This window comes from Zingiber officinale, chromosome 6B, assembly GCF_018446385.1.
Source record: "Zingiber officinale cultivar Zhangliang chromosome 6B, Zo_v1.1, whole genome shotgun sequence".
Taxonomy (NCBI): domain Eukaryota; kingdom Viridiplantae; phylum Streptophyta; class Magnoliopsida; order Zingiberales; family Zingiberaceae; genus Zingiber; species Zingiber officinale.
Window position 1 is genome coordinate 119,125,889 of NC_055996.1, and position 18,607 is coordinate 119,144,495.

Here is an 18,607-nt window from a genome sequence, read left to right on the forward strand (position 1 = left end):
AAGAGAGAGCATGCAAGAGAAAGAGAGAGAGAAAAAATTAATTTTGACCACGTCATATCATCTATGTTGGATGTCACCCATCATTATACAAGGTAAGTCTCTGCTGTGGATGAGATGTCGTACGCCTATATACCCCACAATGATCCAAGCGCTTGGATTCAATTTTTTTAAAATCAACATTTCCTTAAGAATGGATAATATACTCGTGAGCATCTAAATTTTTTATCTTGATTATAACTCAAAAGGAAGCTAGACTTCAAAGGGAAAATTTTATTAGTTTAAACCATTATAATCTAACATATAAATCTTAAATTTTAAATACATATAATATATCCAGTGAACATCTAAAATTTTTAATCTTGAACACTGTAACTCAAAAGGAATTCTGAATCATCAAAAAAAAATTTTATTGATTCAAATTCATTATAATTTAATTTTTAAATCTTAAAATTTTAAATAGATATAATATACCTAAAAAAATAATAAAAAAATACTAAATAAATCCAAGCGTATGGAAGTGTCGCGAAGGTCCACGCCATCATTAAATTGTAATTCCAATTTCCTTGGAGAAGTCAGAAGAAGAACGTGGCGCGGATGTTTTGTTGGAATTTTCCTTCAGCACCTCTATGTTATATTTATCTTGAAAATGTCCTCGTAGTTTTAAAATTGAAACCATACAGTCACGATATCTCTAACTCTCATTACTTTACATTTATGCTGTTAAACTGATTCGGTGATTCCTAACGTTCACAACATTAAATACAATATATCCCACTTAAGTAAAAACATAAATGAAAATAATAAAATATATATCAAACAGGCAAATATATAAATAAATGTCACAAATTAATATTAAAAATTAGATTAAATAGTATTTTCTTTAATATTTAACTAGTTTACATTAAGGGCGTTAGATGATATGATGATTATTATAATATTACACAAATCATGAAATCTAGTTATTCCCTATGAAGGGCACATCAAAACAAATAAAATAACAACATTGATAATTTAGAGTGAAATAATTTTAGTAGGTCAAGTATCAAACTCAAGGATCTCGTCAATATCATAACTGAAAAAAAATTTATCTTGCATTCAATTAAGAAAAACAATATTATTTTGATCAAGTTATTAGAATAAAATATTTGTCATTAAAAAGGTATTAAAAAAAAAGGATAATAAAGGATGCATGGTTATTTGATTTTTATCCAAAATTTTATCTTAAAATTTAATAAATTTGTACCAATTACAAAAATCTTTCCTTTAGACTCGCATCATCCTCTTCCTCTTCCCTATCTTACCTCATCAAATTATCTTAATTCACAACACATTCATTTTATAAATTATATAACAATAGGATGTCATAAATCTAAATTCATATCTAAATTATAACTAACGAAAAAACTGGTATGGCATGGCTATTAGTGATGCATAACGTGATAACGTTCACACCAAAAGTATCCTCATCGGCCGCATTGAGTTTAAATCCTTTGTCCCTAAATTTTTCTGTCCTTGTGTCTCTTTGCCGATCGGACGGACCAGATTATATCTCAAAGATACCTTACACATCACGAGAATATTGTATACATTTTAAAGATGTCATAATATCTTAAAATATAATCTGATCTGTTCAATCAATAGATACTGACATTGCAAGGCGGGGCTGCAAGTGAACTCAGATAACAGAACGAAAATTTTAAATGCAAATATAGACAATGAACAACTGCATATATTTAGGGTTTATTATTAAGGTGAACGTATAAACAAAATTGGAATTAAATCTGGAAATCTATTAATGAATATAAATTTCGTGATCATGGTTAATTTTTCGAATGGCTAGTTAAAAATAGCTGGCCAACGGTTGCATGACAACACGGATCCCGAAGCTGCCGCGAAGCTTCTCTCTGGGCCTCTTAACTCCGTACACGGCGCAGCGAAGAGAACCGAGGCGACGAAGACGAAGACGACGACGGAGTATCGCGAGGGACGAGGACGAGAGGAATCTCATCTTCTCCGATCTCTCATTGCCTCGTCGCCGCCACCGCCGCCGCCGCCGCCATCGTCACCGGACCTTTCGGCATCCCTAGGTGAGTTTGCTTCGATCTCCAATGAGGCTCCCCCACCGTTGCTATGCGAAGATTCCTCCCTGCCTTAGTTATATCCCTGTTCATCTATTTGCCCTAGTCCGTCTGATCCTCTTTTTGCGGCCCAGATTTTGATCGATCGTCCACGTCCCAGTGCGAGCGATGGACCCAATGCGGCGTGACGAGGAGTATGGTCTCGGCGGATCGTCGGAGATCGTCGACGCGGACAAAATAGGCGCTGAGGACGATGCGTTCGCTATCCCCCCGAAGAATGCGCCGACGGAGCGTCTGCGTCGATGGAGGGTATGTTCGCATTCGCTTCTTCCCTGATTGCTTTATGGTGGTAAACGGAATGAGAATACAAGTGTTTCCGTTGATTGTTTTGTGTTCCATCCCTTCTCGTATTGGTTCCACTGATGGAACGAATCAATGCGAGGACATTAATGCTATCGAAGTCTCATTTTGATCTCCGGAGGGATCGGAATAGATGGATATATAATAAGACACTGAGGTTGAATTTTTTTCCCCTCATCACTTAAATTTCTGATCGTCAAAATTTCAAAGTACCCGCAGAAAGATATAAGGAGAATTCATAAAAATATATGTTTGATATGGATTTTTTAAGAAAAAAAATTACAGTGAATAAACTAGCTCAATGATACTTGTATATTCGGTGCGGATATATATTTATTATATATAACTGTGTAGAGGTGCAATGTTTTCGATGCTATTCTTATTCTTAGATAAGCGAGCAGAACTTTGCAAACCAATTAAATAATCAGAAAAAGGAATATTCATTTTGGTTGGTAGTTTTTCAGAGTTCAAACATTAATTTAATCAGGCAATCTAACTACTGCATGTTCTAACTGACATTGACTTGTATTATTGACAAATTTGAGTTTATCTAAAAAGAACTACATAATCTAATTTTTCTGTTTTTTCTCTCCTACAGCAAGCAGCTCTTGTGTTAAATGCTGCACGTAGATTTAGATACACACTTGACTTGAAGAAGGAGAATGAGAAAGAGGAAGTGAGAAGTAAAATAAGAACCCACACACAAGTCATACGGGTATATTCATCCTTGTGGTTCTTTTATTTCAGGCTTGTACTAGATTGCGATGCCCTTCTTCTTATGACTTATAATAATTTGTGTTTTATTTGTCCTTTCCAGGCAGCATTTCTCTTCAAAGAAGCAGGAGAAACACCACCACCACCAGGTACATGTTTCATTATTGATATGCATAAATTCGATTCCATTAGAGATGGATCTTAGATCTTAATCATAAATCTCTAGTATGCTGATTTTTTCTTATAGACTTCTTATTTTAATATCTATTTTATTGCATTGTCTTTTTATACTCCTAACAAACTAGATGCTACTGGAGGAAAACCAGTACTTCAAGAAGGTGATTTTCCTATTGCCGTCAAAAAGCTTATGGAAATAAATAGGGAACATGATTTAACTGCACTAAAAGAATTTGGAGGGGCAAGTAGTTTATGACTTCAGCAGCTACATCTAAAGCTATAATTTATTAGATGTTCAATTATGTTGCATGTTTTTCTTTATGTTCAGGTTAAGGGGCTGTCAAATATATTGAAATCCAGCACAGAGAGGGGTATCGTTGGAGATGAGACAGATTTATTAAATAGAAGAAACATATTTGGGGCAAATACATATCCACAAAAGAAAGGGAAGAGCTTTCTGGTATGAGATCCATGCTATATCTCATGTTTTGCAGCTCTCATTCTATATGCTTGATTATTACGATTTTAATCCCACTTCTTCCAATTGTAGGTTTTTGTGTGGGAGGCTTGCCAAGATTTAACACTAATCATACTAATGGTAGCTTCAGTTCTTTCTTTGGTATTGGGTATAAAAACAGAAGTACGTTATCTATGCTAGGTTCTCAGCTATTCTATTATTTTTCTTATATTATCAAATTGTTTATATTTTATATTATTTTTCAATATTCTTTTCCTTTTCACCATGCAAAAGCGATTTCTGTTTGTATAGTCTATCAACTTTTATACTAAGAATTAGTTTGGTTCATCATACATTGTAAAATGGGCATGTCATTTAACATTTTGGCAAAAACATGATATCTGCTATTTGCTTAAGTAAATCTCAGCAGCATAATTTTCCTTTGTATCAAATTCCGGGTCCAAAGAATCTGATAGAATAAACGTATGTGTTGGCTTTTTTATACTCATTCATCATCAAAGCTTACTAATTGTTGGATGCATGGGCTATAAATATTATACATCAATAATAGATTTTCATACCTTTTCAATAGCAGTTTGTACAGTCGTACAAAAGATAATATACATTAATTGTATGTTCACTACAGTGAATAACAATACATATATTTTGAAAGTTATCTATAAAAATTATTACATTAAGCTTAATTTTTTAGGTTTCTAATTTTATTTTATATTATCAAGAATATTGATTATCAAATAATATCGAATCAATTTATAATGTTAAATATAAATCACATTCCTATTTCATTTTATTATTTTATTATTAAAAACTTTCTCATTCTTTTAAAAAAAAAAAAATCATTCTTTAAATTTTTTAAAATGTATTGTGATAAACTAATGTTTGTCGAACAGAAAAATGTACTATTGTTCAATTGAATTTAAAAATAGGAAAACATAGATTAATCTAAATAAAAAATTGAAAATTTTTACAAAAGGTAATTTTTTAAAAAGAGGATATATAATGTAATAGTTTCTAGAATACAATTGTTAAAGCAATTATATTTGATATATGATTAACCATGTGTAAATCTTGTTTCTGTTTCCAATACTTTTCAATTAGTTACCTGAGAGGATCTATAACTTCAATTGTTAACATTTCAAGTATGAAACCAAATTAATTTTTGGTCATTGTGGTCTCCTACCTTAGTCTTTTTTCTATTATTCTTTTTCAAAGTTTCATTATAGGATTTAGTTTAATACCTTTATAGTTTGTATAATTTCGTACGTTTCCTTTGGGAACTAGAGTACTTAATCTCCGCCGATTAGATATTTTTTCGTTATGAATATGTGAAGGATATTTTTGATTAAACATGATTTTCTTTTTTTTTTTTGCCACAAGTTTTATTATTAACTAATATTAAAATTTTATTTTTTGCACAAGTAATTTTTGAAGAAGTTCAAGTACAATCAATTTCCTATACCCACATTTTATAATTATATAAAATAATTAACACATGAAAATTTAATTTATTTCCTTTACAATGTTTCAAATTATAATTTTATAGTTTTTAATATATTAATATTTTATGAAAATAGCAATTTTCTTTTAAAAATTTATTGAATTGATTTACTAATTGTCAATAATGTTTATTAAATGTAATATTAAATTTAAATATCTTATACTTGCTAACTATATAGTTCCTTTGATTAATTATTTTTCATCAATTTTGTTTAAAAAAAAAAAGTTTATAATAGAATCTAAATTTTATTTATAAATTTAAAGCACTACGATATAATTAATTTGAAACGCAAATAAGAAAAAATATTAATTAATAAAATCTTCAATATGAAAAGATAAATTTGAATTTAATGCAAGGTTTAAATTTATATGGTAAAATTGTAATACAAACATTTATATAGTTTAATTATATTGTTTAAAATATACTTATTTGGGCTATATAAATATTTTCAAAAAAAAAATATTTCTTCTTCTGTTAGTTAAATGTGAATTATATCAATACATTATAGTATTTGACATTGCAATTAATTTATAATTCTTTTCTATATAACTGAAAATGGGACTCATCTTTATGTTGATTTTTGTAAAAAAATAAACAAATTAGATATTTGAGGTGATTTTTTTAGCACTCCTTTTTACAATATATAGATATAGCTAGTGGCGAACTCATGAATATGAGTCGAGGGAGCAGAGTAAAGCAACTTACATTTATTGTTTTTCAATGGGTTCCAATACTATAAATGATTAATAGTTTAAAAAAGAAATTAGTCATCCTTTATAATGGTCTTAAGGGAATAAAAATTTTAGGAAGTCAAAGACAACAAATAATCTAGGAGTGTGAGAGATACCACTAGCACCCTCTCGTGTCTGCTCTTGAATATAGCATCGTTTTCATCAATCCCTCATGTTATCAATTATTATTTTTTGGTTTTGCAACAACCACTCGTTTAGTTGTTTCTAAAAATATATATATTTTTCCTTGATATTATGATTTTATTTTAGACATGCAAATAGATGTGCGGTTTTCATATTCCTGAATTTATTTTAAATTCATAAGCAAAAGAGGAAAGACTAAACTTATCTTTGTAGCTTATACCATCTATCTGAGTAACCCTCCAAACTTGTTAGTGCTTTATGTCGTTCTTGTTTGTATGCCAATCCAAGTTTTTGGATTATTTTTATGGACATCAAAAAGACTAAACTTATCCTTGTAACTTATACCATCTATCTGAGTAACCCTCCTAACCTGTTAGTGCTTTATGTTGTTCTTCTTGTTTGTATGCCAATCCAAGTTTTTGGATTTTTTTTTTATGGACATCAATATGCTAACTAGATTTTATTATAAATGTTGATGCATTAACATTCTTGTGTTTGTACTCTTTATTTAATGTGCTATAATATACTATTTAAGGGCTTAAGTGAAGGATGGTATGATGGAGGAAGCATCGCCTTTGCTGTTATTCTGGTTATACTTGTTACAGGTATGATATCCATAAGTGATTGTTTAATTTGTTGCATTTTTTGTTTGAATCAATGATTTTGCCTTAAGAATTTGCACCTTTAAAGTATTTCATAAGAAACATGGATGAGACCAAAAATCATTTCAACAGAGACAAAATGATGCTGTCGAGAGTGAACAAAAGAAAAGGAAAACAAAATGCCTTAGGAAGCATTTGTTTAGCCAAATTTGTATTAGTTTTCTTGTTTTCTACTTAAAGACGAGCAAAGCTGTTTGTAGGAGTAAACATGGATTAGCCTGGTCTGGTTCTCTACCAAAATTTGACCCAGCCCAAGTTTTCCGGATCAAGGAAAATTGATCCAAAATCATATTCAAATTCAAGTATGCTAAATTTGACCCAACACATAAAAATCAGAACATATAAAGTTTATACATAGTAGTCAAAATTGCGTTGGAGGTTCATCACTAATTTCCATTTCTTAAAGAAGTTGAAAATGCAATCTTATTCTTTTTCCCTTGTTCACATTTTGCAAATTTTTGCTTCTTGTGTAAAAGAAATACTGTAAATTTTTTACAAACTAAATACAATCATAATCTCCCTGAATTCAAGTCAATGGATTGCCTAATTTTGCCAATTTGAAATACTTCTTTTGTAAAATAAAGGGTTGCCAGCCAACGACGAACCGATCATGGCCAGTCCCAAGCCTGAAGAAAGGAGGAGGGTTGCGTTAGGTTATCGGCCAGCGTTAAAACTATGGCAAATATTCAATGAATGGATCCATTAAATTATTGTGTCAATGCTAGGTTGTTCTCCTGAAGGAATGCATTGCAGGGTCCGACTATAACATCTCGGCAAGAGCCACTACAACTTCAAAACTCGGGTGTAGTACTAAATATGCAAGAGTTCGCATTGCAGGATCTAATGTAACGTATCGGCAAGGACTGCTACATCTTCATGAAAACTTAGGTGTAGTGTTAAATAAGCAAAAGTTCTCATGCCATAGATTGGATAAGAACAAATATGATAGGAAAACTAATAATCTAAAATTTGGAACATATAACATAGAAACCCTTACTGGTAAATCTATGGAGGTAGTAGATACGCAATGATTAAGAGAAGAATTAGTATTTTATGTGTACAAGAGACAAAATTGATAGGCGAGAAGGCAAAACTAATAGAGAACTCGGGTTTTAAATTACGGTACACATGAAAGAGTAAAGCAAGAAAGGGAGTGGGTATTGTTGTAGATAGTTCATTAAAAGATGAAGTTATAGGAGTAGTTAGAAAAAGGATAGAATTATAACTCTTAAGATAATAGTGGTGAAAAAAACTATGAACATAATTAGCGTTTATGCACCGCAAGTAGGATTAGATGAAACTACCAAATCAAGATTTATGGACGACTTAGATGAAATATTACAAAACATTCTGCCAAATAAAATAATTTTAATAGGAGATCTAAATGGGTATGTCGGAGTGAAAAATGAGGAATATGAGAGGGTGCATGGGAGTTATGAGTTGGGAGTGAGAAATGAGGAAGAAAAAATTATATTATATTTTGCGATAGTATATGACTTTATATTAGCTAATACGTTTTTTTAAGAAAAGAGAACACTTAGTCACGTTCTAAAGTGAAAATAATAAATCACAAATTGACTTTCTTATGGTTAGGAAGAAAGATAGAAAAATTTGTAAAGATTACAAGATCATCACTGAAGAAAACTTAACTATCCAACATAGATTAGTAGTTTTGGATATACATCTCAAATATAGTATCAATAGAAAGAAAATATATACGACTTCTAGAATCAAGTGGTGGAAGTCAAATGATTGGAAACAAAATATATTTAAGGAGAAGGTAGGAGTACAAGCATTAGGTGAAATATACGATGATTCTAATGCGACATGGGATAAGATAGTATCAAAGTTAAAAATAGTAGCTAAGAGTGTACTCGGTGAGTCAAAGGGGCATGCACCACTAAGGAATCTTGGTGGTGAAATGAGAAAGTACAAAAGAAAATGAAGGAAAAATGAATAATTTATAAGAATTATATATTTATAAGAACGAGGAAAATTTAAAAAAAAATATACAATAGCCAAGAAAGAAGCTAAGAGAGTAGTAAATGAAGCAACGAATGAAACTTTTGAACGATTATATCAAAAATTGGATACAAAAGAAAAGGAAAGAGACATTTATAGAATAACTAAAGTGAAAGAAAGGAAAACAAGAGATCTTATCCAAATAAAATATATTAAAGATGAATATAATAGGGTACTAGTAAACGATGGAGAAAAAAAAGAGCAGTGGAAGTGGAAGAGGTATTTTCATCATCTTTTTAATGAAAGTTTAAGTGACCAACTTAACTTAGGTAATTTAAGTAGGTCAAATGAGCATAAAAATTTAAATTTTTATCTTAGAATTCAAACTTTAGAAAGAGAACAAGCTTTAAATGGGATACACAATGGAAAAGTTGTTGGACCAGATGATATTCCGATAGAGGTATGGAAGTGCCTAGGGAAACAAGGTATTAAATAACTTACAAAATTATTTAACATGATAATGAAAAAAAAAAAAAAAAACTTGATCAATGGAAGATAAGTATTCTAGTTCCCTTATATAAGAACAAGGGAGACATACAAAATTTTGCAAACTATAGGGGTATTAAACTAATGAGTCATACCATGAAACTTTGGGAAAAAGTAATAGAAAAAATATTAAGGAAGGAGACCATGGTGATCGAAAATCAATTTGGGTTCATGCTTGGAAGGTCGACAATAAAAGCTATACATCTTCTTAGATAATTAATTGAAAAATATTGGGAGCAAAAACAACATCTGCACATGGTATTCATTGACTTAGACAAAGCTTATAATAGAGTCCCAAGAGAAATATATGGAGAATTCTAGAAAAGAAAGGTGTTAGCGTAACATATATTGAACTAATTAAGGATATGCACGAGGATGTAACTATTAGAGTAAAGACTTCAGGCGGAGTAATTGAAGAATTTCTAATAAAAATAGGGTCACATCAAGGATCTGTTTTAAGTCCCTATCTTTTTACACTAATTATGGATGAGCTCACTGCACACATTTAAGACACAGTACCATAGTGCGTGTTATTTGCAAATGATCTTGTTTAGTAGATAAAACACGTGAAGAAGTAAATACTAAACTAGAATCTTGACAGAAAATACTAGAAGGAACGATTTTAAGATTAGTAGAATAAAGACAAAATATATGAAATTTAAGTTTAGCAATATTAGACATAATGAGACAATTGTTAAGATAGCAGATGACGAGTTGCCCGAAACCGAGAGTTTTAGATATCTAGGATATTTTTTAAAATGATGGAGAGATTGAGAGAAATGTCTTACATAGAATACAAGCAGGATGGTTGAAATGGAGGAGAGCGTCGAGTGTTTTATATGATCGTAAACTACTTCTAAACCCTAAAGTACTTCTAAAATTTAAATGAAAATTCTACAAAATCACAGTTAGACTTGCTATGTTATATGGAACTTAATGTTAGACTATGACTCGAGCATATGAGCAGAAGATGAGAATTGCAGAGATGAGGATATTAAGGTGGATGTGTGGACATACGAGAATGGACCAAATAAGAAATGAGAACATTAGAGAGAAAGTCAGAGTTGCATCTATTGAAGAAAAACTCTGAGAGATACATTTAAGATGGTACGGCCATCTACTGAAACGATCAATAAATGTTCTAGTTAGGCGATTTGAAACTATGACAAACACGCATATCAAACAAAGAAGAGGAAGGCCAACAAAAGACTTGGTTAGCAACAATAAAACAAAAAAAGGACAGTCCGGTGCACAAAGCTCCCGCTATATGGGGTCCCGGGAAAGGCTCCATTGTATGCGGTCTTACCTTGCTTTTTGCAAGAGGTTGTTTCCAGATAAATTTTATCTAGAAATAATAAAATAAGATAAAATTTATTTAAGTATAGATGATGATATAAGTAGAAGATAGAGCTCAATGGCTTAAAAGGATCCATATAGACGACCCCACCTAGTGGGATCTGGCTTGGTTGTTGTTGTTGTAAAATAAAGGGTATTTTTTCTATGGAATGCAAATGCCAATAGCCTCCCAGTATATTGTTGATATACAAATATTGTATTCTTACTACTTAGATGGTACAGTCATTTTTTTTAGAGATTTTTAAAATAGCATGGTTAATATTTATGGGCAATTAATTGCATAGTTTTGCTCTGGAACATCAATGACTAATCCATTAAATTCTTTCTGCACTTTCACACTAGGGTTTTATACCTATATATGTGAGTTACTCTTTTAATGAGTTTTCTCTAAAGAGGTAGTATTGTTCTTCAGTTCACTTGGTTTTACCTTGTTTGCAGCCATCAGTGATTATAAACAATCCCTCCAATTTCAACATCTGAATGAAGAAAAGAGAAACATTCACTTGGAGGTATGTATGAGCTGATGACACTATTTGTTCTTTTTTTTATCAGAATGTCACCCAAGATGTTTGCAGAATGTCAAGTTCTTAAAGTTTTCAAATTGCCTACTGATTCAAGTTATCTACGTTCCAGGTAATTAGAGGTGGTAGAAGGATAGAAGTTTCCATATATGACATAGTGGTTGGTGACATTCTCCCACTTAAGATCGGAGATCAGGTACAAAATTAAGATGCTACTTATCTTTTATTATGCATTGGCCTTACAATTAGTATTGCCTTTTAGGTTCCAGCTGATGGGATATTAGTCTCTGGCCTTTCTCTTGCCATTGATGAATCTAGTATGACTGGAGAAGCCAAAATTGTGAGTTGTTTCTTTAACTTATTTGCATAATCCTGAGACATATGTGAGCTCGATCAGAGTTTGATATGATTTAAATTTCCAGGTTCATAAGGACCAAAAGGCACCATTTTTGATGTCTGGTTGCAAGGTTTCTGATGGTTATGGCACCATGTTGGTAAGCATTTTGTGTTTTCAATTGTTTGTTGTTATAGCTGTGTATATTATTTGATTGAATAAACACAGATTAATAATTATTGGGTTGAAAGGAGGCCAAAACATATATGCATTTTAGAGTATCCTGATTATACATATCTTTGATTACTCTATTCCATGATTCTTAGGAACATTTATGAAATAGGAATTTAATCCTTTGGGGAACTCGGACAATAACTATGCCTATAATATATTATTAACTTCTTCACTTTGCATTCTTTTGCACCACATTAGTATGTCTTTTTCATAAATCTTAGGTAACTGCTGTCGGAATTAATACTGAATGGGGTCTGTTAATGGCTAACATTTCCGAGGACAATGGGGAAGAAACACCTCTGCAGGTATTTCATCTTACTTGTGCGATTTTGTTTGACATGATATATAAGAAACATGTTTTTTTGGTGATGCTTTGGTGTATATTTTTGTTTTCTCATTAGGTGCGATTGAATGGTCTTGCCACATTGATTGGTACTGTGGGATTGTCTGTTGCTGTTGCTGTTCTTGTTGTCCTTATGTCTAGGTAATGACACAGTTTTCCAATTGAGGATTTGTATGCCACAAAATTTTAAAATTATTATAAAACTTTCAGATACTTTACTGGCCATACCAAAAATCCTGATGGAACTATTCAGTTTCTGAAGGGACAGACTAGTGCAAGTGCTGCCTTCGATGGAGCCGTTAAAATCCTGACTATTGCGGTGCGTAGCAATACTTTCTAGATCTGTAAATCATTGGTTGCTAGCTTACTTTGCACTGGTCTTTGGCTAGGTAACCATAGTAGTCGTTGCAGTTCCAGAAGGGTTACCATTAGCTGTGACGTTAACGTAAGAATTTCTTTTGCATTTTCATATAACGTTTAAGTTGTTTGTTCTATCTTTTCTGCTAATTAATCATGTCTTTGAATCTATCAGTCTTGCTTACTCAATGCGAAAGATGATGGCAGACAAGGCTTTGGTATGCATCTTTCTTAAATCATATCCATGTTGCAACAGCAGAGATGAACATTTATGATGGTTTTATCACAGGTTAGAAGACTTTCAGCTTGTGAAACCATGGGATCAGCAACAACAATATGCAGTGATAAAACTGGTACTTTGACACTCAATCAGGTTTGCAAACTTGTCCTCAATCATCAAATTGTCTTCTTTGGCGTTAGCAATTTGTTTTACTAAATTTACAAAGCTCTTTTTGTCTTTTGTTCTTCTTCAGATGACCGTTGTAGAGGCTTTGGTTGGAGGGATGAACTCCCAGTCTCTTGACAATTGTGATACATTGTCTAAATCGCTAGTTTCTTTACTGATCGAAGGCATTGCTCAGAATACTACTGGAAATGTGTTTGAGCCTGAAGTAAGTCGACCTCTTGTCCGATTGAAATTCACATTCTTAATGTTAGATAATTGTTGTATCTGTTTGAAAGAATTCACATTCTTGCCTTGTTAAGGTAGAGGGGAAATTTTTTTTCTTATTTGAACTCTTGGTAGCTCCTCCTATAGATATGTGTGTGTGTGTGTGTGTGTGTGTGTGTGTGATGGATATATAAATATTATTCTAAATAGCCCCTCTACCTTGACATATTTACACATTATTGATCCTTTACCAATAATACTCTCTCGCAAACTATTTAGAATATATTATGAAGCCCATCTTGGTATAAATATGCTAATTGATTGAATGACAATCAATCTGTATATGTTTTGTATTCTCATTTGCATTCTAAAATACACATTCGACATCATATGCATAGGAACTCAATTATCATAATAAAGCCTCATTGATTTTCAGGAGCATATCTAATCTTTATCATCAAATGCTTCACCCAAATGAGTTCATATACCACCAAGGCCGCACTTAACATTCTCACCAGTGCTAGCTTGTTGCTCTTCTAGGAAATTAGGTTACCTCATAAGAGGACACAATAACTAGATGTAGAAAAACCGTTCTCAATCTACTTTGAGTAACAAACAATATAAAAGATGACCTTGATACCCTTTCCTGTCTATTTGTTTAGGTTACATAGAATCCTCATAATTGATACTAATAGGCATAACATGGATTTTCTAGAAATTTACTACTCATACTAATTATGAGATGTTGGGTGTAGTGACATAGACAATTCAGTTTTTTTACTAGCCTTTTGGACATTGTAGATTACCTTCTGGCCCCTCCAAACATTTATAATCTCGTTCTCAAATTCTAAGGTAATTAACTCTTATCTTCCAATTCTACCATCAATTAACTAAAGATAACATCTCATGTTCCCAACACGTCTCTCTATTTCTCTATAGTGGCTTGTCATTTCTAATAGGGATATAGTTCTCAAAAAAAAATTCACCAAAAGTAAATGTATTAAGTGATTTTTTTAAGAAATGTCAAAAAGTCTTAACAACTCTATTTGTGAAAAAAAAGGGACTAAATTTAATTTTTATATCCTATCGCATCTTCTTTCCACTATGCAATTTATAATTTCTAAGAGTCTGGCTGTCTAGGCTTAAATTTCTGTCTGTCCAGTGCCTTTTAAATTTTTTGGCGTGTCAAGATAATTATAATAGTTTGTGTTAATAGGATGGTGGAATTGTAGAGGTGACTGGCTCACCTACAGAAAAGGCAATCCTTTCCTGGGGAATCAAGGTAAAAAGTTCAGAGGACAAGTTCTTTAATGGTATGCATTGTTTGATCGTTCTTTAATTAAATTTTATATGATAATCGTACATGGACCTTCTTCTTTATAGCTGGGAATGAAGTTCGATCTTGTGAGGAAAAGTTCATCAATTCTTCATGCAGTTCCTTTCAACTCAGAGAAAAAGCGTGGTGGTGTCGCTATAAATCTGGTAATCAGATTTCATAGAATATCTTGAAACCGTGATATTTATTTAGCATTTTAAGGAAACTTTTTCCTACATATTATTGGAATTTATGTGTTTTATAATGGTTAAAAGCTACTAATTTATACAGTTATTCTTGAATAGCTTTTCCAGCTTCCATTTCAGAAGCTTGATTCCGTTAACTATTTTTCGGTTCCTTTTAAAAAAATTGCCACTTGACTAGACATGTTTGACTGCATCGAAATTATCTCATTTTTTCTCTTTGCTAAAAGTTGCAGTTATTGGCTTTCTTACATCTTTTCAGTGCATTTTCTGATTGCAATAAACAATCTTTTTATCCCTCTTGGGATATACTCACAAGGGAATTTCTGTATTTTCTTATCTTCTTTCAATTTCAGATGCATGTGAGATATAATTGTCTTTTTTCCCTCATGTTTGCAGGCAGACTCAACAGTTCATGTGCACTGGAAAGGAGCTGCTGAATTGATCTTAGCTGCTTGTACAAGATGGATTGACATTGATGGTTCTATTCAAATGCTGAATCCAGAGAAGGCATGTCTTATTCTTTTAATACCTTCAACTAATATCTGGCTAACATCTTTAATTATACAGGTGGATGAATTTAAAAAATCTATTGAAATCATGGCAGCAAAGAGCCTACGTTGTGTTGCGTTTGCATATAAAATGTATGATCACGATAGAGTTCCAGAAGTAGATAAGAGGGGTGATTGGAAGTTACCTGAGGACGAACTTGTTATGCTTGCTATAGTTGGAATAAAGGTCTGTTCGTGAGAAATGAATCCGATATTTCTTACTGACTTTTGTAGTTTTGGGTTTCTGACTTTTATGTTCTTTTCTCTCTTGATTTGTGACACAATGTGATTGCATGTAGGATCCTTGTCGTCCAGGCGTTAGAGAGGCTGTCACATTATGCACTTCTGCTGGTGTCAAGGTAGTCTTTAAGAGCAATAATGCAATAATAGCATTTACCGCATGTTCTGTTATTGTTGTTGGCCAACATTGTTGGCATTTTATATACACTTTTTGTCTTTCAAATACTCGTTAGCTGTCGTGTGTGTATATTTTTGATAGTTCAATTAGTTTTTTCGAGTATAAATGTTTACTTTTCATCCTAAACAAATCATCTCTTGGTTGATCAGGTTCGCATGGTTACGGGCGACAATATAGAAACAGCCAAGGCTATAGCTATGGAGTGTGGAATACTTGATCCCACTTCAGCTCTTTCTGAGTCAAGCATCATTGAGGGAAGAGAATTTCGTGTCCTCTCCGAATCTGCAAGACAAGCTATTGCTGACAAAATATGTGTATGTCTAACATGGTTTCTTATAAGTTATTAATAAGTTTCAAATGTTATATTTGACCCTTCTCTCTAGTTTTGAAGTGTGTATTTCTTTGTTTAGGTAATGGGTCGGTCCTCGCCAAACGACAAACTCCTGCTTGTCCAAGCCTTGCGGAAAAAGGGGCATGTTGTCGCCGTTACTGGAGACGGAACTAATGATGCTCCAGCATTACATGAGGTATGATATTCATTCAAGAATCTCATACGTTGATTATAATAGTAGTCGCTGATTTATATCATGTTCTCCATTTCATTTCTTAGGCAGATATAGGTCTATCAATGGGAATTCAGGGGACAGAAGTTGCAAAAGAAAGCTCAGACATCATTATATTGGACGACAATTTTGCATCCGTTGTAAAGGTTCGCTTGAAGTTTTTGCAGCTTCAAAATTCTCTCTGGCTTTTCACTATATCAAAGTTCATATGAATGCGTCCCTTTCAGGTTGTCCGATGGGGCCGTTCTGTGTATGCCAACATTCAAAAATTCATTCAATTTCAACTTACAGTCAACATCGCAGCACTCATAATAAATGTGGTAGCTGCTGTTTCAACCGGAGATGTGCCGCTCAACGCTGTTCAGGTTCAGCAAAATTTCATTATATTTTCTTTGCAAAACCAGATTTTCGCTATTTTTTTCTTTGATCTCGTCCAACTCATAAAAAGAATATTTTGGCAGAATGTATTGTGAATATCTTAAACTTAAATCATTTGTGGTAAATGTATTAGCTTCTCTGGGTCAACCTAATCATGGACACTCTTGGAGCACTAGCACTGGCAACAGAACCACCTACCAATGAACTAATGAAGAGATCTCCTGTTGGTCGAAGGTCAGACTCTTCCTTTTACCATGATTTAAACTCCATGTTAAACAATTTTCGTAGTGTACCGATATCCTTTTCTTTTTTTTTCATAGTTTAATCTTTCTTAATCTATATTTTTCTTTGGTTTTATTGTTCGCAGAGAACCTCTAGTTACTAATATCATGTGGCGAAATATAATCGTACAAGTATGTCTTCACCTTTAGCTCACTCAAGCTTTCCTTTTCTTTCTTCATAATGGTTAGTTCTCTATTATTCACAACTCTTTAAATTCAGGCTTTATATCAAGTGGGAATCCTACTAATTTTCAACTTCGCTGGTAAGAACATACTGCATTTGCTGAAGGACGATCCGGCACATGCAGAGAAAGTCAAGACTACCTTCGTGTTCAATACCTTCGTATTTTGCCAAGTAAGCTGAAAAACAAGACTACTTGGTGACTTTTATCATTCTTCAAAAGATATTCTCTTTTCTTGTAATCATGCAAACTGTTTCGATAATTTGTAATTTCAGATATTCAATGAATTCAATGCCCGTAAACCAAATGAGATGAATATCTTTAGCGGTGTGACAAAGAACTACCTTTTCATGGGGATCATAGGGATTACTTTAATACTGCAGGCAAGGAAACTTTCGATGAATTTTCGATGATGAGACTTGAGCCAATTTTTATGGTTCAATAACTTTGTTTCTTATGAAAAGAAGAATTTTGAACACGTCGCTTTTTTTTTATGCAGGTTTTGATTATCGAATTCCTTGGGAAATTTACATCGACTGTGAGACTTAATTGGAAGTTGTGGCTGGTGTCTATTGTGATTGCTCTTGTAAGGTATGGTGTCTCGTTTAACCCTTTCACTTCGCGTTGCATGAGTGCTGTTTTTCTCTTAAGTTCGCCTTCTCTTAGGCATCACTGCTTTTAGGTCAAAACGCATCACCTAGTTTATACGAGATGTTTGATTAATGTTGACTTTAATAATTCAACTCTCTAGAGTCAATTACTTCTGGAAATTTTTGCCTCATTGATCATCATAACATGAAACTCTATATTTTGGTTTCAATGATGCTTCTTTCAGCTGGCCTCTTGCGGTGATCGGGAAGTTGATTCCGGTTCCTGAGATTCCTTTAGCGGTATATTTTTCTAGCATCTGTTGCTCAAGAAGATCGCAGTGAGATATCTCCTAGATTCCTTCGAAATAACATCCTTCATGGTGATTTAGCTTTTATCATATTCGTTGATATTCTTGGAAATAAGCCCGAAAGGTATTGAACTCAAATTCCTTGCATGTTGATTCTATCAATCTCATGTCTCATTGTTACTTTACACTTCCCCAGAATATAAATATCACACATTGGCCTCTTCTTCATGTTTTTGTTTATGGTGCAATCGATCTATTTGTCTTGAAAATGTTCCTCCAATATTTAAGTAACTTTTTAATATAAATGTCTTTTATTAATATTAAAATGCCTTTTAAAATATTTTTATTTTATTGTTAAAATGCTTATATATTATAATTTCCTAAATTATGGGATTAATGTGCTGTGAAGATCAGGATACACGAGTCAAATTTTCTTTTTCAAAATTCAGTGAATATTTATAAGATAAGAGTTTAAAAATTAAGTGATTTTCTATGGAGGCTATTATTAAAAAAAAATTAATACGGGTAACTAATTACTTTGTGATAGGTCCTCTTGTCTATCTTCTTCTTCTTGTTTTGTTATTGTTGTTGTTGTTATTGTTTGTTGGATCAGGGGATTATTTATAATATAATTATAGTCTAATTATGGTCATAATTTAGCCATAATTAGTTGTGTGTTTTTTTTGTTCATTTTTCTATTTAGATTATAGTTT

General features: G+C 32.4%; 2 protein-coding genes across 3 annotated transcripts in view; one reads left to right on the forward strand and one right to left on the reverse strand.

Annotated features, from left to right (window-relative positions):
• Nucleotides 1-18,607, reverse strand: part of LOC121989249 (prefoldin subunit 1-like) — a 41,417-nt gene that overhangs the window by 16,264 nt on the left and 6,546 nt on the right. The gene's annotated exons all lie outside the window — the stretch shown is intronic.
• On the forward strand, nucleotides 1,899-17,409 carry LOC121989852 (calcium-transporting ATPase 5, plasma membrane-type-like). Its single transcript, XM_042544163.1, has 31 exons — nucleotides 1,899-2,087; nucleotides 2,213-2,387; nucleotides 3,037-3,153; nucleotides 3,256-3,301; nucleotides 3,458-3,570; nucleotides 3,658-3,789; nucleotides 3,880-3,969; nucleotides 6,716-6,785; nucleotides 11,145-11,215; nucleotides 11,340-11,423; nucleotides 11,490-11,567; nucleotides 11,650-11,721; nucleotides 12,017-12,100; nucleotides 12,197-12,279; nucleotides 12,349-12,457; nucleotides 12,528-12,583; nucleotides 12,671-12,713; nucleotides 12,785-12,868; nucleotides 12,969-13,106; nucleotides 14,322-14,387; nucleotides 14,489-14,587; nucleotides 15,023-15,361; nucleotides 15,474-15,533; nucleotides 15,742-15,906; nucleotides 16,003-16,119; nucleotides 16,203-16,301; nucleotides 16,383-16,520; nucleotides 16,667-16,767; nucleotides 16,901-16,946; nucleotides 17,035-17,169; nucleotides 17,272-17,409. Exons 2-31 carry the CDS (start codon nucleotides 2,247-2,249, stop codon nucleotides 17,407-17,409), a joined length of 3,114 nt encoding a protein of 1,037 aa, XP_042400097.1. The 5' UTR covers nucleotides 1,899-2,087; nucleotides 2,213-2,246.